Here is a 23,237-nt window from a genome sequence, read left to right as displayed (position 1 = left end):
ACCAGAACTTGGTCTAAGCCCTTTCCCCTTGATGATGCAAGTGCTTGTCCAGATGATTACATGTTGCAAAAAATAAAATTCCAATGGGGCTTCCCATGATAGTATAGTGATGATGTTTCCACAGCTGGGGTGTTGGGCACTGGGATCAATGCCCAAATATTGGGTTGCCTTTCAAGACAACAAAGAGATATAGTTATCTAGACAGTATGAATCATTGGAATCCTCTAACCCAGAGGACTCTGAAGGCTGAGTATATTCTAAAAATGAATAGTTTTTAGGTATTCAGGGAATCAAATGATCTTGAGTAAGTGCTAGAAAACATCACTGAAGTAATTCATCAGCCTTTATCTCATTGAATGATGGAAGAGGCTTTTGGGGCTGTGGGGCTTGTTTCCTGCCTCTATGATGTCCTTAAAGTTTTTAGCTCTGATAAATTCTCGCTCAACCTTTACACCTGCTCCTCATTGAAGGCTTACTTTTAAGTTTTGACTTCGTTAGATGGTCCATGTAACTTGAAATTAAGAGAAAAAGAAAATCAGAAAAAGGAAACTTGATGTGCAGTTTATACGTTCTAAAGAAATATTGTAAAATATGGAATGGAATATATGTGTCTAGTTAAAACTTTGATATAATCACTTAACTTTAAATATGAATGCAGTTACTATTTGTAAAACTTGTCTTTAGTCTTTTGCAGCAAATTTCTTCTCTATTCAGGTTATGTGTTCATTGATTCAAGCACTACAAATCATTGAGACATCATAGCTGTTCCAGTATGCATGTAAGAGTTAGTGATCATTGGAAAAGTGATCAACAAATAGTCGTCACGAACAAGAGAAAATCTGCAGATACTGGAAATCAAAGTAATACAAGATGCTGGAGGAACTCAACAGGCCAGGCAGTATCTATGGAAAAGAGTAAACAGTTGATCTTTCAGGCCAAGACCCTTCATCAGAAACAGTCCAGGTTGTTTTTGTCCCTTTCTTCCCATCTTAGTCCCAGCACAGTTTAAGCACAGATCAGCTAACACACCTTAGATTGCAAAACAGATCTAGAAATATCCAAATCAATATGGCCTGGGAGCATATCATATAATGTAATTGTTTACAAAGTTGACTAAATGTAAAACAAAGCACATTTTTCACAAAGTTGCAAAGCATCCTTTGAAATTATACCCAATTGATATTTCTTTCCGGATGTGAACCTAAAGTACTGATTGCAACGTCCTCTGTTATATTGCGTGAAGTGGATGGGACGTAGCAAGATAGTACTCAGGGCCCAATTGCAAAGGCAAGTAACACTTACTGGCATTTGTTTCACCTTAAGCTTTGTTTGAACCACAGTAGATGATGACTGACCATGAGGATGAAATCACACTATTAAAGAATACAGCGAACAGGTTTGGCAGGGATCACGTACATCTCACAGGCAGTAAGGGAGGTCTGCCGTAGGTTCTCTTTTGCAGAACTGCCACCCATTACCTGGAGTCCTTGTCATCAGGTGGGTGTTGCCCAAAGAGGACTCATCATTTTGTGGCTTTTGTTCCTGTAGTCCACTGTGGTGCTGCAACCGAGTTTTAGTCCTGTCTCACTGTTTAAATGAGAGAAAGAGTAAAGGCACAGTGCAAATTTGAAGCCAACACTGTGGTCAGTATACATTTTTGCCACGGCTGCAAGGACTCATCTCTTTGGCACTACGTGGAGTATATGAATCAGTTTGCCACCACTGCACATTTCTCTATGTCTCCTGCATACTGGCAGTCAGTTGCAACCAATCCATACCATGCCCTCATCAGGCCGTTGATAACAAATTACTGGTTAAAATTAATACCATTACCGAGAACACAGTATATTAGTTAATTTGAAGGAAAATTCCATGGTAGCTGTTAAAGACATGCTCATGACAACAGTACATGCAAATCTTAGGCAATCCCTGCAGACCAGGAATGATAGTTAACAGACAGTGGTGGATTCAATACTATACAATCTAAGTATGAAGGAGTGAAAGCATTTTACTATCGTTTGTTTGATAAAATAATAAAATCACCACTTGAGTGTAAAGGTTGAAATCAGTTCTCACAAATGTACACATATAATCTTTTTGAGGTACAGTAAAACAAAAATCCCATTTACAACATATTAAAGGTATAATTATTTGGCAATGGTACATACTGGTTGCCTTGCAGCGCAAAATCTGAGGCCATTTCACCCAATCAGCAACTACTTATTAACAACTCATGTGATGTCCATTATATCTGACTATGGACTTCTGCGTTTTCCTTTGCAAAATTTTCTGTGTGATTTTGTTCTTGTAGTATTATAAATACTCGCCTTATTAGTGTACATTCCATATGTGGAACCACGTAGTTAAAGCTTGGACCATAAATTCCAGACTTTGTAAATCTTTCTGCCACTTAACTTATCTCTCCTCCTCTGATAAGTTGCTTAAAACCTACTTTAGATTCTCTTCTGAATTACTTTTATGAACTGTGGCAAGTTTTGTTTAACAATGTTCCTTTAAAGAACCTTGGCACCTTTTTTCTAACAATAAGTTGCTCTATGATTTTATTTCTGAGAAAGTATTCCTGTAAATACTTTGTTAGAAATACTGTGCAAATAAAAATCTGTAAACACAAGAGAATCTGCAGAAACTGGAGATCCAGAGCAACACACAAAATGCTGGATGAACTCATCAGGTCAAGCAGCATCAGTGGGGAGGAATAAACTGTTGATGTTTCGGGCTGAGACTCTTCATTAGTACTGGAGAGGAAAGGAGAAGAAGCCAGAGTAAGAATGTGGGGGAGGGGAAGTAGTACAAGCTAGAAGGAGATTGCTTGTTTTAGTCATAATGGTAGAATTAATTCAGGCATGATTTGCAGTATCACTGTTTAGCAATGCTTCACTTGTAATCTGAATTGCGCTGAAAGCGTTATTATTTTTGTTTTGTTCTGAGACATACATAATAAATAATTAAAGATGATTACAAAGATTATCAAATTTTGTCAAGTGGTGGTTTAAAGAACTGGATTGTCAAAAAATTGTGTCACACTTTTCTTTCACATTGCTGTGGAGTTCACAGCAATATGTACATTGCTGAGCAATATACAAACGTATTTGCTTTCACAATATTTCATTGTATTTGTTCAAACACCAAAGGTTATAAAACAGGAGAGGATGTTCTAAATAGTCTTATTGAAATGAATCTAATTACCTTGTGTAAAATCTCCTTTTGCATTTCCAAATGTGATTCCATCAATCATGGGGACATTTATTTTGGATGAGTGTTATAAATACCCAAATTACAGCTGTATAGGTTAACGGTCCTGGATAAACCTGCATTGATTTTCAAATAGTACTTCAGCCATTTATTTTGAATGAATACATGGGATGTTTTCTTCAAATGATACACACAATTGTAAGAGACATTTGCAGTGTCACCACCACAAGTTCAATAGATTGCAGTATATCCATTTGTGATTTGTTTTACAGCAAATTAAAATTAAAGTGAAGCAATCAAGTATTTGAGTTTTATCGAAACATTTTAAGTGGTGAACTATGGTATCAAAGAATGCAATTTGTCTTAATATTGCATATGGTGCCCACACTATTCACAGTAAGAATGCAGATAATATGTAACATACCTGTAAATCACATTTAGTGATGGCATTGCTATATGACTCAGATTTATCTAGTACATGTAATTTATTTTCTATGAAACCATTGTACTATTATTGTATTTATTTCCTGGAGAAGTTTATTGGGGAAGTTTGATGTTATTTTGGTTTTAGATTCTCTTTCAGTGCCTTTTTAAGTAAACGTATTTAAAATCTGAGTAATTTGTCTTTGATTATAAATCAAGCTGTTTCTTCTGAGTTCAGAAATATCACCAATTCTGCCCACAGTCCATTAGCTAAAACAGGCAGTGTCAATAGATATCAATTTTTTTAAAGCTATCTATGATGCTTGGTTCTACTTTTTGTCTAAGGATATGCACATTTTTACTACATTTTAAGTTCAATCACACCAAAAACTGCCAACAGCAATACAATTTATTGTCAAATTTATTTCATCAATGAGTTGTGTGGTTTTATGCCTCTGAGTACAGTTGAATATATCACATTAAATAGGCCCTTCTATTCATTCTATTTCCAAATTTTCTTACTAATAGTAAGCCTTGCATTGATTTGAAAGAGGATGCGATTCCATATGACCTTGATTTTTGATGCCCAATACCCAATACTTTAACTGATAATGAATTTCTTTTTTTATAGTGAACGTAAACGGCTGGAGCTGGAAAAGAACCTTTTGGTATGCAGCAAGTCAGATCAGTGGAAGTAAGTGAAGGATTGTATTGTATTGGTACTACTGTCTGTCCTCATAGATCCAGTTGTTAACATTAATTGTGAATATAAGTCCTGTTAAAATGTATTTGGTGATTTTCTTTTGATTTTTCTGCCAAATGTAATCTCTGTTATCATAAGGTGACTTATCTTTAGTTTATCCCACAGGTTTGGCACCAACTTTGTAGTGGTCAGCCATAGCTTTAAGTTCGAACATAAAGGTGTTCACTAGGTCAGACCATGACTTTCTGACGGAACGCTCTCTCCCCCTTCTCACTTAAATTTTTGCAAGGTTTACCGTCCATTGTAAGATTCATAATATGGAAATGCCAATAATTCAAGCTGACACCAATGTAATTAAGAATAAAAAGCTTTAGTTGTCTGCACATTGTAAATATACAGGAGTGTCAAAGCAATAGGAATCAACATCAGAGCAGATATTATATTGTCCAGTTGTCAGCAGAGAATGCACTTTGTCAATGACGCCCACCTGGATTTCGTTATTCAAATATATCCTTTCAGAGCCTAGCCATGATTCGTATCTTTCCTGTGAAATTATGCTCCAGCCAGCATTAATTATTCCCTGATCCAATGTAAAGGTATGGCATGATAGCATAGCACTTGGCATAACACTACTACAACACCAGCGATCCAGATTCAATTCCTGCCACTGTCTGTAGGAGCTTCTATGTTCTCACTGTGAATGTGTGGGTTTCTGCTGGGTGCTCTGGTTTCCTCCCACATTCCAAAGACATACAGGTTAGTAGGTTAATAGGCCACATGGGTATACTTGGGCAGCACGTGCTCTTTGGGCTAGAAGGGCCTGTTACTGTGCTGATTCTCTTAAACTGAATCTGAATCTAAAGATTTAGATAACGATATTCCACATAAAAGCCTCAGAGTGGTATTTTCTTCCTAACTAAAGTAAAGCTGCATTTATGTCATTAATATACATTAAAAATTTGCCCAGAAATAAGCTGAATAATGTTAAAACCATGTTTTCATTTCGCATCAATGAGATAAATCTCACGGTTTTTTTTGTTCTTTTTCTCCACTTAGTGTCTACGAATATGCTGTTTCTATACTGCCATGTTTACTGTTGGTTGCTAAACAACACCTGCTTTCCTACTGCATTTAATTCAGGTGGCTCAATTTTAAAGCTTCGCCTCCGTATTCCTGCCTTTCTTCCTTGCATCTTCTTGGTTGTTCAACTTAGTGGGTTCAGGATTTTATTTTAAGTGCGTATTGTTGCAATCCCTAAAATAGGAGGAATCATTCACAGCATTTCTCACATAATTGAAAAACAAAAAAATGCAAATGCTGGAAATCTGAAATAAAAACAGAAAAGTTTACCTCTTCCACCTATCACGTTCCAGTTTCTTACTTCGTTTCCCCTTCCCCCAACCACCAACCTTTCCCTTCACCTAGTTCCACCTATCACCTACCAGCTTGTACTCCTTCCCCTACCCACAACCTTATTCAGACTTCTTTCTCCTTCCTTTCCAGTCCTAATGAAGGGTTCTCAATCTGAAACACTGACTTTTTATTGCTCCATAGGTGCTACCTGACTTGTTAAGTGTGTGTTGCTCTGGATTTCCACCAGCTGCAAAATCTCTTGTTTATATATTTCAAAATATTGCAGGTCAGGCAGCATCTCAGGAGAAAGAATAGAAAGTTGATGTCCTTTCAATTTGTGGCGTCTTTGCTAACATCCTGCCATTTTTCTGAATTCCAGGCTAAGGCATGCCCGATTGAAAAGTTATTTGAAAGAAGTGCGTGAAAGGGAGAGAAAAGCCCAACTTCGCAACCAACAGTTGCTCAAAGACTTTGGGAGTATTGAAGCTCAAATCACAGCATTAAGTACAAGTTCAGACACATGGAAACAAATGAAGGTAGAACATTGCTAAATGTTAACCCAATAATTTTCTATTCGATAAGTTAACGTTTTAGAATATTAAGTGTTAAATTATACAAGATACAGGATACCTAATTGTGATTACAAGGCATTACCTTTAGCCAAATTTCAGATCCCAGCACTATTTTCTTCACCTGTCTCTACCACTACAGAAGGTCCTCCTCCAGCCCTTCACCAGGACACAAGCAATATGTATTTTCCTTCTTTTTGACAAGTTTGCAACTCCTCTACTACTTGTTTTAATCCCCATGTTAAGACTCACAGGTCTAAACCTGATTCTTTAGACTAACATCTTTGACCACACCCATTTCTGTACAGTATCTGATTTCCACAAAATGCAAACATTTATCCTACAAGTTGCCTATACGTAAGTCCTGGTTAAGAATGTAAGAACATAAAAAGTGGAAACGGGAGTAGACCAATCAGTATCTTAACATTCTCTGCTGCTCAATAACATCATGGATGATGTTTAATCTCAGGTCCATATTCTGCACCATTACCATATACCTTAATCCTTTTACTATACTGTATATCAATCCCTCAGTCTCTGTAAATGTTTGGAGGGGTTTGAGCTAGTGTCAGAACATGGCAAAGGGATGAATGGAGAAAAAATTATAGAGATCGGTCTGTTGCTTTGAATACTTCATAATGATTTGGCAAAGATTTTATAGGCAGATGCTCTTCTTGACACTATATTCTTTACCTGGGTTTGGGACTGACAATGGATAGGTAGAATTAGTCACTTCCAGCTCAGTTTTCAAAAGTGAAGGATTTTAGATCTTTCTCTTGCTAGAATAAGTATCTTAAAATGTAGTGCTTCCAGATAATGTACTTCAATACAAGAAGTAGAATATACCGTTGTACTGAACTAATTGGATTAAGAAACTTCCAGGTTTGCTTTTTGGTCGATGCTGTTCTGAGTTTATATCTGTAGAATAGCATGAAATATTTTGTTGTATTTTGGGATGTAGGAATAAGATTGCCAATCTCTTTTTACTACATCCATGAGCATGTGTAAAATATTCACTTTTAGCCTTCTACCGCCCTCACAGTTCAGATATATGCAGTGAGTTAAACACCTTCTCAAAAACCACCTGAGATGGAAACTCCCTTCAGGGTTTTTAATAAGATCATACTTGTGAATTGCAGAAAGTTAAGTGAATTCAATACAGAATTGTTGTGTACCTGAATATTCTAATATCCTAATACTGCTGATTATTCTGACATGGGTTTTAACACTGGTAATGCACACATGCAGCACTCCATAACTATGCTGTGTAAAGAAGAGTTAACTCATGGTGTAATGATATCTTAATAATGATGGGCAATGAACAGAATACTTCCTTCAAAATATACCTCCGAAATGTTTACTGGTATTAACAAAGCTTAAGTCTCACAGATATTGCTGTATCAAGGGCAAATAAAGAGGAGATGGAGATGGATGTCTTTCCACTATGTGCTTCAAAATGAAATCTAGTTAACCCGTGCAGGAAATGATATATTAAAAAAAAAACTTACATAAGTGATGTTCATACAAAACAAACTGTGCCTCTAGAGGCTAGAACACTCCCAGCCTGGCATCCATAGGTTATCAAATTTAATTATTGAAACTAAAAGTCAAATGATCGTATCATTAAGTCTTTTGCAAAAGAAGGATAGTCTCAGAGACTGGTCTTCGAAACAGTCTTACTACATAGTCTTTAACTGTTTTCACTTCAAAAATGTTGGCCATGATGACATTGCTTGTGGTAATGTGTAATGAGCAGACGGGTGACATGTGTTTATCCAGAATGACAACTGGGTGAGTTGCCTCTGAAGTGAGAGTTTTGCCTTGCGCAGGATGAATCCAACTTCACTATGTCCAGCAGTGTCTGTTGCTTTTGGGTACCTTCGTGATTCAGACCCGAGTTACGTCTTTCCCTTGACAGCTAGTAAGGACAATTACCAAATTTGTGAACTCTCATGTCGTACCCCAGAATCTTGTTCTGTTGGTGGTCAAGAATCTGAGGTAGTCTCAGTAAAGCTGTGGAACATTTGTTTGATGTCTGCCATCGCTGGAACAGTCTCAGTTCTGAAATGAATGAGGACCCAAGTAAACTGTCATTGAGGCCTGGAGCCTGAAAGAGCATATTGTTCAGAAATATGCCTTTTAAACTGTGCACTTGAACCAAAGACAATTTATATTTGTACAGATTTCTGGGGGTGGTAAACACTGAAGTTGGGCAAATATCAGTTTTCTTTTTTGGGATCTAGTGGAGGGGCTAACTCAGCATGATTGTTCCTGAACTTCACGTAAGGATCTTTCTTTTCTAGTTTCCTTCTCAAGTGAGGGACATGAGTCAACTAAGGACCTGTCCTCTGTTTTTTGGTAGGAATTGTAGTGGAAAGTGGAAAGGAAGGGGAGCTACCCAACTGTTTGACTTGTCTTTGCTAAACTCTTTGTTCATGATTTGAAGGAGAGATGCCAGCTTATAGTTTTCTTCCAAGTGACGGAAGGCCAGTTTGCCTAAATCTGGCTGAGCGTAGAAACCCTACAGCACAATACAGGCCCTTCGGCCCACAAAGTTGTGCCGAACATGTCCCTACCTTGGAAATTACTAGGCTTCCCCATAGCCCTCTACTTTTTAAGCTCCATGTACCTATCCAAAAGTTTCTTAAAAGACCCTATCGTATCCGCCTCCACCACTGTTGCCGGCAGCCCATTCCACGCACTCACCACTCTCTGAGTAACATTCTTACCCCTGACATCTCCTCTGTACCTACTCCCCAGCACCTTAAACCTGTGTCCTCTTGTGGCAACCATTTCAGCCCTGGAAAAAGCCTCTGACTACCCAGATGATCAATGCCTCTCATCATCTTATACACCTCTATCAGGTCACCTCTCATCCTCTTTCACTCCAAGGAGAAAAGGCCGAGTTTACTCAGCCTATTCTCATAAGGCATGCTCCCCAATCCAGTCACCTCCTTGTAAGTCTCTTCTGCACCCTTTCTATAGCTTCCATATCCTTTCTGTAGTGAGACCAGAACTGAGCACGGTACTCCAAGTGGGGTCTGACCAGGGTCCTATATAGCTGCAACATTACCTCTCGGCTCCTAAATTCAATTCCATAATTGATGAAGGCCAATACACTGTACGCCTTCTTAACCACAGAGTCGACCTGCGCAGCTGCTTTGAGCGTCCTAGGGACTCGGACCCCAAGATCCCTCTGATTCTCCACACTGCCAAGAGTCTTACCATTGATACTATATTTTGCCATCATAATTGACCTACCAAAATGAACCACCTCACACTTATCTGGGTTGGACTTCATCTGCCACTTCTCCACCCAGTTTTGCATACTGTCAATGTCCCGCTGTAACCTCTGACAGCCCTCCACACTATCCATAACACCTCCAACCTTTGTGTCATCAGCAAACTTACTAACCCATCCCTCCACTTCCTCATCCAGGTCACTTATAAAAATCACAAAGAGTTAGGGTCCCAGAACAGATCCCTGAGGCTCACCACTGGTCACTGACCTCCATGCAGAATATGACCTGTCTACAACCACTCTTTGCCTTCCGTGGGCAAGCCAGTTCTGGATTCCATGCCTCCTTACTTTCTCAGTAAGCCTTGCATGGGGTACCTTATCAAATGCCTTGCTGAAATCCATATACACTACATCTACTGCTCTTCCTTCATCAATGTGTTTAGTCACATCCTCAAAAAATTCAGTCAGGCTCGGAAGGCACGACCTGCCCTTGACAAAGCCATGCTGACTATTCCTAATCATATTATACCTCTCCAATTTTCATAAATCCTGCCTGTCAGGATTTTCTCCATCAACTTACCAACCACTGAGGTAAGACTCACTGGTCTATAGTTTCCTGGGCTACCTCTACTCCCTTTCTTGAATAAAGGAACAACATCCGCAACCCTCCAATCATCCGGAACCTCTCCCATCCCCATTGATGATGCAAAGATCATCGCCAGAGGCTCAGCAATCTCCTCCCTTGCCTCCCACAGTAGCCTGGGGTACATCTCATCCAGTCCTGGTGACTTATTCAACTTGATGCTTTCCAAAAGCTCCAGCACATCCTCTTTCTTAACGTCTACCTGCTCAAGCTTTTCAGTCTGCTGCATGTCATCACTACAATCACCAAGATCCTTTTCCATAATTAAGTACCTCTGCTATTTCCTCTGGTTCCATACACATTTTGCCACTGTCACTCTTGATAGGTCCTATTCATTCACATCTTATCCTCTTACTCTTCACATACTTGCAGAATGCCTTAGGGTTTTCCTTACTCCTGCCCGCCAAGGCCTTCTCATGGCCCCTTCTGGCTCTCCTTATTTCCTTCTTAAGTTCCTCCCTGTTAGCCTTATAATCTTCTAGATCTCTAACATTACCTAGCTCTCTGAACCTTTTGTAAGCTTTTCTTTTCTGCTTGACTAGATTTATTACAGCCTTTATACACCACGGTTCCTGTACCCTACCATAACTTTCCTGACTCATTGGAACGTACCTATGCAGAACTCCACTCAAATATCCCCTGAACATTTGCCACATTTCTTCCGTACTTTTCCCCGAGAACATCTGTTTCCAATTTAAGCTTCCATTTCCCTGCCTGATGGCGTCATAATTCCCCTTACTCCAATTAAACACTTTTTTAACTTGTCTGTTCTTATCTCTCTCCAATGCTATTGTAAAGGAGATAGAATTATGATCACCATCTCCAAAATGCTCTGCCACTGAGAGATCTGACACCTGACCAGGTTCATTTCCCAATACCAAATCAAGTACAGTCTCTCCTCTTGTAGGCTTATCTACATATTGTGTCAAGAAACTTTCCTGAACACACCTAACAAACTCCACCCCATCTGAACCCCTTGCTCTAGGAAGATGCCAATCAATATTTGGGAAATTAAAATCTCCCATCACGACAACTCTGTTATTATTACACCTTTCCAAGATCTGTTTCCCTATCTGCTCCTCGATATCCCTGTTATTATTGAGCGGCCTATAAAAAACACCTAGTAAAGTTATTGACCCCTTCCTGTTCCTAACCTCCACCCACAGAGACTCCATAGACAGTCCCTCCATGGTGTCCGCCTTTTCTGCAGCCGTGACACTATCTCTGATCAACAGTGCCACGCCCCCACCTCTTCTGCCTCCCTCCTTGGCCTCTCAGAGATAAGTCTGACAGGATGCTCGATTTACTAACCTACAGTCTTCTCTTTCATATTGAATCTACTCTCACAGGGTCTGAAATAACCTGGGCATCTGTTCTCCAGGATGTTAGTCTTAAATGTGCTGGCAGTAGGCTGATGAGCACCATTAAGGCAGACTTCACCCATTATGACCCGACTCACGTCCAATCATTGCGCACAAGGAGCACTTTGTTGACTATCATGCTGTTCATACACCTGATGTACATGGATGGTGTCGCTGCCAAGCAACAATAGAATTTCAGCAGAAGAATCAGAATCATGTTTATTATCACTGGCATGTGACATGAAATTTGTTAGCTTAGTAGCAGCAGTTCAATGCAATACATAATATAGAGGAAATAAAATAATAATAAATAGATAAGTAAATCTTATTCAGTATACTTTATATCCGCGGTCCCCAACCACCGGGCCGCAAAGCATGTGCTACTGGGCCGTGAGAAAACGAGTCAGCTGCAGCTTTCCTCATTCCCTGTCACGCACTGTTGAACTTGAACATAGGGTTGCCAACTGTCCCATATTAGCCGGGACATCCCATATATTGGGCTAAATTGGTTTGTCCCATATTTTCCCCACTAAGGTAGAGTGTTCCTATGAAACCTTTCATGCCAAAATGGCGTAAAGTGAACAAGCAATTACCATTAATTTATATGGGAAAAATTTCTGAGTGTTCCCAGACCCAGAAAATAACCTAACAAATCATACCAAATAACACATAAAACCGAAAATAAATTACACTAACATAGTAAAAGCAGGAATGAAATGATATATAACCTATATAAAGTCAAAATAATGTGCGTACAGTATAGATGGGAAGATGAAGGCAAAACCGATTTGTGGGGGAGAAAAAATCGGCATGTACAGGTGCCTGCGCAAGGCTTCATAGTCATGGTAGTCTTTCCTGGGGAAAAGTGTCCCGGGATTTGACTGCTACTTTTGTCCCTTATTTAGGAGTGAGAAAGTTGGCAACCCTAACTGTAAAAGACATGTAGACATGTTGAGGTGAATTTAACCCCACTTGAACACCAACCCCCCCACAGTCGGCTGGTCCCGCAAGAGTATTGTCAATATTAAACCAGTCTATAGTTGGGGACCTCTGCTTTATATCGTGTACATATATTGAATGGATCAAAAATCGTGCAAAATACACAAATACTATGTGTTTTTCAAAAAAAAGTGAGAGAGTGTCCAAGGGTTCAATGTCCATTTAGGAATCGGATGGCAGAGGGGAAGAAGCTGTTCCTGAGATGCTGAGTGTGTGCCTTCAGGCTTCTGTACCTCCTACCTGATGGTAACAGTGACAAAAGGGCATGTGCTGGGTGGCGCATGGCCAAGAGACTAGGGCGTTGGACTTGCGATCTGAAGGTCGTGGGTTTGAGCCTCGGCCGAGGCAGCGTGTGTATCCTTGAGCAAGGCACTTAACCACACAGTGCTCCAGTCTACCCAGCTGAGAATGGGTACCGGCAAAAATGCTGGGGGTTAACCTCGCGATAGACTGGCGTCCTATCTGTGGGGGAGTCTCGCATTCTCAGTCGCCTCACGCGACCAGCCTGATGGGCCGCAGGCAAAAGCACCAGCCTGATGGGCTACAAGGCTCGTGACAGACTTTAATGTGGATGCTGGAGGTCCTTAATAATGGACGCTGCCTTTCTGAGACACCGTTCCCTAAAGATGTCCTGGGTACTTTGTAGGCTAGTACCCAAGATGGAGCTGAGTAGATTTACAAACTTTTGCAGTTTCTTTCGGTCCTGTGCAGTAGCCCCTCCAGACCAGACAGTGATGCAGCCTGTCAGAATGCTCTCCACAGTACAACAAGAGAAGTTTTGAGTGTGTTTGTTGACATGTCAAATCTCTTCAAACTCCTAATAAAGTATAGCCACTGTCTTGTCTTCTCTATAACTACATTGATACGTTGGGACCAGGTTAGATCCTCAGAGATCTTGACACGCAGGAACTTGAAACCGCTCACTCTCTCCACTTCTGATCCCTCTATGAGGATTGGTATGTGTTCCTTCGTCTTACCCTTCTGGAAGTCCACAATCAGCTCTTCGTCTACTGACGTTGAGTGCCAGGTTGTTGCTGCAACACCACTCCACTAGTTGGCATATTTCACTCCTGTACGCCCTCTCGTCGCCACACAGTCATGGGTGCATAGAGAGTAGAGCAGTGGGCTAAGCATATATCCCTGAGGTTTACCAGTGTTGATCAGCGAGGAGGATACGTTATCACCAATCTGCACAGACTGTGGTCTTCCAGTTAGGAAGTCGAGAATCCAATTGCAGAGGGAGATACAGAGGCCCAGGTTCTGCAACTTCTCAATCAGGATTGTGGGAATGATGGTATTAAATGCTGAGCTGTAGTCGATGAACAGCATCCTGACATAGGTGTTTGTGTTGTCCAAGTGGTCTAAAGCCATGTGGAGAGCCATCGAGGTTGCGTCTGCGGTTGACCTATTGTGGCGGTAGGCGAATTGCAATGGGTCCAGGTCCTTGCTGAAGCAGGAGTTCAGTGTAGTCATGACCAACCTCTCAAAGCATTTCATCACTGTAGCTATAAGTGATACTGGGTGATCGTCATTAAGGCAGCTCACGTTATTCTTCATAGACACTGGTATAATTGTTGCCTTTTTGAAGCAAGTGGGAACTTCTTCCCGTAGCAGTGAGAGGTAAAAAATGTCCTTGAATACTTCCACCAATTCATTGGCACAGGTTTTCAGAGTCTTAACAGGCACTCCATCGGAGCCTTCCGCCTTGCGAGGGTTCACTCTCTTTAAAGACAGCCTAACATCGGCCTCTGAGACAGAGATTGCAGGGTCATCAGGTGCAGCAGGGATCTTCACAGCTGTAGTTATATTCTCCCTTTCAAAGCAAGCATAGAAGTAATTGAGTTCATCTGGTAGTGAAGCATGGCTGCCATTCATGCTGTTAGGTTTCGCTTTGTAGGAAGCAATGTCTTGCAAACCCTGCCAGAGTTGTTGTGCATCCGATGTCGCCTCCAACCTCATTCAAAATTGTCTCTTCACCCTTGAAATAGCCCTCCGCAGATCATACCTGGTTTTCTGGTATAGTCCTGGATCGCCAAACTTGAATGCCACAGATCTAGCCTTTAGCAGACGACATACCTCCTAGTTCATCCACGGCTTTTGGTTTGGTAATGTGCAGTAAGACTTTGTAATGATGATGATGACGTCAACTCAGATCTGAGAGGCCAGCATTGGGCATTTTCATGCCTTACAAGGCGCAGTTCGAAAGGCTGTGTGGGGCACCACTCCTCGCACAGACATTTCGCGGTATTATTTTACGAGGCTGAGTTGCAAGTTCGACATCAACCCGGCGCGGATGGAGAGTGCGCACGGGGGCGGTCTGTCACTGCATCGAACTCAGGAACCTCTGTTCTCGAGCCCAGCGCTGATCTCACTGCGCCACCAGCCGACTTAGGCACATACTTATCTACACAAGTTTTAATGAAGTCGATAACAACTGCAGCATACTCATCCAGGTTCGAAGATGAATCCCTGAATACTGTCCAATCCACTGGCTGAAAGCAGTCCTGTAGGTGCTTCTGTGCTTCCCTTGTCCATACCTTTTTGGTCCTCACTGCAGGTGCTGCAGTCTTCAGTCTCTGCCTATACTCAGGGAGTAGAAGTACAGCCAGGTGATCAGACTTCCCGAAGTGAGGGCATGGAATAGCATGGTAGGCATTCTTGATGGTGGTATAGCAATAATCCAGTGTGTTGTTTCCTCTGGTATTGCAATTGATCTGTTGATGGTAATTGCTTAGTGATTTTTCTCAGACTGACTTGGTTAAAACCTAAAACAATCTCAAGAATCTCAAGTGGAAGAATCTTGTCAGCTTTGTCCTTAAGATATGAATGACTGCGTGCAGCTTCAGGAATTGGGAATATTGTTACATTCAATGAGAGTTGCAAGGGTAGGCAGACCTCCTCTCCCATTGATTCCACAATAAATCCATTAGTTTTTCTGGCAATTTCTGATGTTCCAGAACATATTTTGGAGTGTATGAGGAAATAATACCTTGAATACTGAATATGTCAAATAATGTTGATTTTACAAAAGACTCATTGCTTTGATCATCCAATATCACACGTCTTTATTTTTTGCTCAGGATGTTCTTTTGAGTAGGCATATTTTAGAGCAGGATTTGCCTTGTAGCTCTGTGCATGAGGAAGTAACAACATCTGATTAATGTTCAGCTGGCTCCCCATTGTTCTATGCTGCGGTTATGTTGGAACCAGTAGTAGCCCAAAGTGCTGGAACTGAATGAAATACAGATATGTGCAAGTCGCTGTTGCACTCAGTGTCGTAGATGATAATGCTACAGTCTTTTGCTTGGTGTATTGTTGAAACACAACATTTGAAATATAATGAGTGCTCTTTTAGAAAGTGTCTTCAGTTTCCAAGCGGTTTTTCTCTGAATCTTCTGCATTTCCTTAAGAGGTGAGGATTCTTATGCACAGGGTATTACTATCAGGGTTCATGACAGAGTTTTCTACTTCAGTTTTGTTGACCATGGTAGGAGTTCTGGTTTCCCATGAATTTGTTGAAGACCTCTCTTTGAATGACATGTTACTGAAAGTTGAGAGCATAGTCTCGGGTTATTTCACATCTCTGCGTGGAAGCAAGTGAATTCCACAAGCAATGAAAATGGTGGATTGTGGGCACGATGCTTCATTTTATACTTGATCCCTTTAGTTATCTACGGTTCTTGCATGTTGCTTTGTAGTTTCTCAACTATAGGGTTTATTCCTCTTGCTGTGTCCAAGTAACTCAGTCCTTGCAGGTAGCCTCTGATATTGTAGCTTGTAGTTCTAACAATAGATTTGCAAGCTCAAGTAGCTTCTGCGGTTCATTGTGTGAGAGCTTTGGAAAATTATCAAATTTGCTGATGCGATATTCTTCAGTTGCCTCTGGAGAGCTAGAGCATTTGTCCAGCATCTGCCACAGCATTTGCAATCCCATAGCTAGATTATTAATGTGCGCTGGCCTAATCTTTCTTGCATTTTGCAGTAACTCCTCAACAAGTCATTTACAAAGAAGGTCTGGCTCTTCACTATGTTTGAGACTTAGTCCTTCCACGACATTGATAAAGCACAACTTCCAGGACAGATAACTGGGAGACTGGTTGTCAAACAGATTTAATCCTGCTGAGACTAGGTCCTGATGTGCTAGATACCAAGCCAAGTCTAATGCATCTACAGGTCCTGAATGAGGGCATTGTGGAGACTGGTTTGCCAAATGTACATCTTGGGATGGATGGAAGCTCAGACTGTCCATATCTGTTAAAATGGGGTTGGTATCAGTAACAACTCTTTACTGATGTCTTTGCTGTGATGAAACTGAAGAAGGAGGTGTTGTGAGTCTTTGCTGCTGTAGACTATGACTGTCAATACCTGGACTATGTGAAAGGCAAATTGGCTGTGTAGTGTGGACAGTTTCTCCTTGTAGAGCTGGAGCACTGTCTGTTTTATAGCCAAAATACTTTTGGGAATTCTTTCGTAAGCTGCATTGGCTGTTGTGATGGCAAAGCATGACTGATTCTAGTTATAGACTCACCACTGTCTAAGTCAGCTGCTGTTTCATATGCCTTCGCCACTGCTGAGGCAGCCTCATCTTCACTATCTTCCCTGAGTGCAGTTAATGTAGCCTCTACACGCACTCTCTCCATGTCTATAAGATGCTTTCTCTATGTCTATGCCAGTTTTCTCTATTTGCATCTCACCTTTGCATCTAGCATAAGCCAGTCTCATACTTGCTGCTCCTGCTTTAGAGTGGTTTTGTGCTGCAGCAATGCTAATCACAGATTTGTTCAAGTGCTTGGAAGACGCAATCGACATGCCATGTTCTGAACTGACTTCCAGATCTCGACTATTGATGTTGCTTGGGCCAGTAGCTGAAATTCTGTGTGGTGTTCAGGTGTGCACCCATTCCACAGCTGACAGCTTTGAAGATGGGTTTTCTTTTCACTCTACTGCCCTCACAGTGTAAATATACAAAGCTATGCAGTGAGTTTCTCAAAAATCACCCAATGTGGAAGCTTCCTTCAGGGTTTTTAATGAGATTGTAATTGTGAAACTGCAGAAACTTAAGTAAAATATATATTAAATTCAATACAGAATAGCAGAACACTGCCGATTATTCTCGCAAATGATGTTAACTAAGGTAATACACTCATGCAAGACTCCATAACTATGTCATGTAACAAGAGTAAGTTCATGGCGCAATGATATCTTAATAATGATGGTCGATAATCATTATGCTTGCTTCAAAATAATGTTTACCATTATAAACAAAACTTAAGACTCACAGATATTTCTGTTTCAAGGGCAAATAAATCAATGGATGTCTTTGCACCATGTGCTTCAAAGTGAAATCCATTTAATCTGCACAGGAAATGATATGTTTAAAAAAAAACAACTTGTGTACAGGAAGTGATGTCCAAACAAAACAAACTGGATACAAAATGAACTGCACCTCCAGAAGCCAGAGCAAGCCCATTAAGTACCTTATTGGCAGACTGGATCTAGGTGAATGAGTAGAGCAATACTAAGTTATTCTGAATTCCAAATCTTCAAAAGATAAAACTGGAGCTGTTATGAAATAAACAGTATTTTTAAAAGTTTTCATAGCCTCAGGTAATGTTGAGACTATATCTGGTCCACTCAATAATCATCAGCTCTGTAACAAAATTGTTTTATAACTATTCATTTAGTACGTGACAATTCATTGCAGCAGTCATCTTCAAAACCTGCATTAATGACACTTACTTTCTTCAAATCAATGTTTCTACATTTTTATTGCATGTTTCATCTGCCAATCAAATCTTTCCAAATGTATGATTAAAATTTCAAATCGACCTTATTCTGGTATTTTAATAGTTTTTTTTTTGTTTAATGAATCCCAAGTCCCATCTTGGAGTAATGTTAGAACAGCAATACCAATTCACATTTTGTGAATTAGATTTTCACTTTTAAGCATGCATCTCACTCATTTCTAGAAAAGATACAGAATTCTTAGGAATAAAGGATCATTATACATTCTGTGTAAGTGGATGGTGGAAATGGGAAGCTGGTAATATGGGGCACTTAGTTGTTAGCTTTATTCACATGTTCTGCAAATTTGCATGGAATAATTTTGAAACAGGCATGTATGAAAAAATATGGGCAAGTTAATCTACATCTGATTTGTGATTTACCTTTTGTAGGTCTGAAATTTTGCACCTTTATTTATTTACTGATACAATGCCATGTAGGCCCTACCGGCACTTCGACCTACACTGCCCAGCAAACCCAAACAAACACGATTAACCCCAACCTAATCACAGAACAATTTACAATGACTAATTAATCTACCCAGTACATAATTGGACATTGAGAGGAAACTGGTGGACCCAGAGAAAACCATGCATTCCACGGGAAGAATGTGGAAAAAGAGACCCTTTATAGAACAGCGCCAGAACTGAACTCTGAACCCCAGAACACCCTCAGCTGTAATAGCATTGCACTAACCGCTACACTACCATGGCAGATAATGAGAGGACAAACATTTAAAAAAAAAACTCACCCTTTCACTCCAATTTATAGCAGACTGTTGTTTTAGTTACTCACAAATGTTCGCCAATGAATGAATTGGGTGCATGTTGACATTTGGAAACTCTAATTTAGAATTATTTATTAGAGTAGCAAATAGTTACTAGTTATGATACCTGATATTTTTATCATTAGTTAACCTTTGTACATGAGAAAATAAGTGCATCCCAGAAAACATTTATGTCAATTGTTCAATAGATGTTTTATTGACGTTAACATATTTCAATTTGCAGTGAGCTGTATTTGCATTTTTAACAATTTGTAGTTATGCAACAATTTTTAACTAAAAGTGATATGAAGGAATTGAAAATAATATCAGAAGACAATATCTATCAGACAACTATTGTTAAAACATAACTTTGGAATAAATAGAACATGGAACATTGATAAAAAAACAGGCAATGAAAATGTTTAAAAAAAATTAATGATTAAAAAACCAACCTCATAATTCAAGATTCTTCACAAACTTTGTGGGAGCTAAGGTTCTTGCAAAAGTGATTGGTATTTCATATGAGCAATGATGCAATTCACACTTAGAATTTGTTGTATTTTGAATTTTGTAATCTCCATCTCACTACCAAAGCGAAGTAACATGCAGAGAGGATGTACTTTCTTATATGGAGAAGCCTGTGATTTTTATGTGCTATAAAGCATGTCTTTATCTCTTTTTTTTAAGGGATAGCATTTGAATTTGTCTTTCAGGAAGGCCAACCAAGGGAGATCCTCATATTCAGTCTACTCTCTTCTAGTATATACATGAATGATGCTTATTACAGTATAACACAGTGTTTAATAGTGTAACTGAAGCTTCCATACTTCATATTGTGTTCAACGATAATTTATCTATACACTTTAGAATCACAACACCAGTGTCCATACTCCTGTAAGATCAGAGGTATTCAGGTGACATTGCTCTTATTTCCTGAGACTGAACATCCACACACTCATCAAGTTGTTAACTGTTCTGTTCTCCCTACATTTTGATGTTTACAGGCTATGTTCACAGAATATGTACAATATGGTAATTGGTAGAATAGTAATAGTATTTGTATATACACCAAAATTTACTTAGCAGCAAGCAAAATGGTACGGGTTTGAAGAAGGAACTGATAATAGACAATACTTGAGGCATCTCCATCTTCTCACTGAGCATTGTTCAATGCCTGCACCTACCTTGAAGTGATTAGTTGACTTCTGTTTCCTTAGGGAAATTATTGCTTGCTATGTAAGCCGTTCTATCACATTACTGAAGTATTTAGAATAATTGGACGATTAGTTACTCGTGGAGCATTTTCAGAAGGGAAAGTACAAACGTTTGTATGTATTTTTACAAATTTTATAAATATATCTCGAATATGCTGCTACTGTCCAGAAGGAAGTTCCATTTAGACGTTACTCGGAGGTGGATAAAAAGCTGAAGTCATGTCAGAAATTTTACAGCAGCATGGCAAGGTCTTTTTCTGCCTAGCAGCATGATTAACCCTGTCTACCCTAACCTTTTATCCGCCAAAAGTAGAAATTCCTGGTGGTCAAACGTTTTAATTCCAATTCCCATTCCCATTCCAACATGTCCCTTGTGCCAAGATGAGGCCACCCTCAGGGTGGAGGAGCAACACCTTGTATTTGGTCTGGGTAGTTTCCAACCTGATGGCATGAACATTGACTTCTCCTTCTGGTAAAAAGAAATATTTCCCTCTCCCTCCCCTCTATGTTCCACTCTGACCTCTGACCCCTTCTCACTTGCCTGTCACTTACCCCTGGGCCCCCTCCTCTTTCCCTTTCTACTATGGTCCACTCTTTTCTTCTATCAGATTCCTTCCACTTCAGCCCTTTATCTTTCCTACCCACTTGGCTTCACCTATCAGCTTCTAGCTGTCCTCCTTCCCCTCCCCCCCACCTTTTTATTCTGGCATCTTTCCCTTCCTTTCCAGTCCTGAAGAAGAGTCACGGCCTGAAACGTTGACTATTTATTCATTTCCATAGATGCTGCTTGACTTGCTGAGTTTCTCCAGTATTTTGTGTGTGTTGCTTTGGATTTCCAGCATCTGCAGATTTTTCCATGTTTAATGTTCATAGAAGTATTTAGGAGGACTATCTTTATATTTTTGATTTTAAAAAGTACTGAATATCCTTTAGTACCTTCCTGTCATTGAAGTTCAATATTTTTTAATATGGCTACACAGGACTTTGTATCTTTCTCATTTGAGTGGTGTTGTGTCTAGTGGAGTGGTTAAGGAGTGGTCAAGAAAGCAGGATAAAATTTGCAATAGGTAGATTTATGGAAAATTAAGTCATGTTGTGAACTGATGCAGAGAGGGGTCTCATGTTGAACAACTGACTTGTCCGAGAAGGTTAAAAACTTGAATTTAGAGGATTCTTAGTAAATAGAATAAGGAAGGTTATTCTTGAGTTTTATTTCAGTCTAAACCCAGTCAAAGAAATGTAGGTATAAACTGGTAGTAGATCAGTTTGTGCTTTAGGTCAAGAAGCATTTTTTCAGAAAAATTTGTTTATGCCTCCTTGAATAAGAGTGGTGCAGCAAAAATTCATGCAAGAGACAGATTATTCTCTTTATTGATTTCCATTGCTGGAAAGACTGAATAACTTCCACTGCTGGATAGAATAACTTCCCATTTTAGAACTTAACATTATGATCTGTTCTTGCGTATCTTCCATTGCTAAGATACCACTGTCACACACCAACTTCAACTTCAAATGCATTTTTAATGAGAGACATGCATCAGTTTTATTATCAAAGTACATAAATGTGACATATACTACCCTGGGATGTATTTTCTTGTGGGCAATCACAGTAAATTCAAAGAAGCAAATAGAATAAATGAAAAACAGCACACAACAAGATGGGCAAGCAGCCAATATGCAAAAGACAACGAACAATGTAAGTACAAAAAAAACAATAATAATGAATAAATAAGCAATAGATATCAAGAATATGATATGAAGAGTCCTTGAAACTGAGCCCATAGGTCATGGAAACTGTTCAGTGTTTGGGTGAATGAAGTTATCCCGCCTGGTTCAAGAGTATCATGATTGAGGGGTAATTACTGTTCATGAACCTGATGATGTGGGTCCTGAGGCTCCTGTACCTCCTTCCTGATGGCAGCAGCAGGAAGAGAGCATGACCTGGGTGGGGAGGATGTCCTTGATGATGATACTGCTTTCCTATGATACCGCTCTATGTTGATGTGCTCAATCGTGGGAAGGGCTTTACCCATGATGGTCTGGCCATTACTTTTTGTAGGCTTTTCCGTTCAAGGACATTAGTGTTTCCATATCAGGCTGTGATGTAACCAGTCCACATACTCTCCGCCACACTTCTATGGAAGTTTGTCAACGTTTTAGAAGAGCGGGAGGAGAAGATGGCAGCTCAACGCAGCGCGCGCAGCTCTCCGGTGAAATGATATCGTATCTGTTAAATAGGGGCCGTGGACAATTCTGATTTGATGGAGACAGACGTGAAAGCACAGAGGAACATCTGGAGAGATTTCTGAAATGCCGGTTTGCTGCTGCTGCTACTGGTGCGATCGAGAATCTCCAGAGAGAAGGCCCCAAAATCCCCAGTTTTGCCTGCTGCTGGCGACTGAGGCTGAGGTCGCAAGCGTTTGGATAGAGATGGTGCTCGGTACTTGGTGTCGGAGGGCTGATCAGAGCTTGAAGTTTTCGGATGACTCAGAGTCGGACTGTGGTTGGGCATGGCAGGGAGAGTTTTCTTCCTTCTCCTGTCTGCGTGAGATGTGGGACTTTCGAGAGACTTTGAACTTTTTTACTGTGCCATGGCCTGTTCTTCATCAAGTTATGATATTGTTGCACTATTGTAACTATATGTTATAATTATGTGGTTTTTGTTAGTTGTTCAGTCTTGGTCTGTCCTGTGTTTCTGTGATATCACACCGGAGGAATATTGTATCATTTCTTAATGCATGCATTACTAAATGACACTAAAAGAGGACTGCGTGTCCTCATAATCTAATCTAATCTAATCCAATCTTCACAAATTTATAAGAAAGTAGAAGTGCAACTGTGCTTTCTTTGTAATGGCACTTATATGCAGGACCTAGGACAGATTCTTTGAAATGATAACTCCGAGGCGAAGACATAAAATTTCTGCAAATTACAAAATAAATAAATAGTGCCAAAATGAATAATAGAG

General features: G+C 40.0%; 1 protein-coding gene across 3 annotated transcripts in view; it reads left to right on the top strand.

Annotated features, from left to right (window-relative positions):
- The window catches only part of kiz (kizuna centrosomal protein), a 207,746-nt gene that overhangs the window by 11,724 nt on the left and 172,785 nt on the right, over window positions 1–23,237 (top strand). For all 3 annotated transcript variants that reach the window (XM_072265562.1, XM_072265561.1, XM_072265564.1), the window contains exons 2-3: window positions 4,268–4,330; window positions 6,072–6,228. In XM_072265562.1, coding sequence (XP_072121663.1) covers window positions 4,268–4,330; window positions 6,072–6,228 — 220 coding nt within the window. The remainder of the gene's footprint in view (window positions 1–4,267; window positions 4,331–6,071; window positions 6,229–23,237) is intronic.

This window comes from Mobula birostris, chromosome 8 (genome assembly GCF_030028105.1).
Source record: "Mobula birostris isolate sMobBir1 chromosome 8, sMobBir1.hap1, whole genome shotgun sequence".
Classification (NCBI taxonomy): domain Eukaryota; kingdom Metazoa; phylum Chordata; class Chondrichthyes; order Myliobatiformes; family Myliobatidae; genus Mobula; species Mobula birostris.
This window is presented reverse-complemented; position numbering and strand designations above follow the sequence as displayed.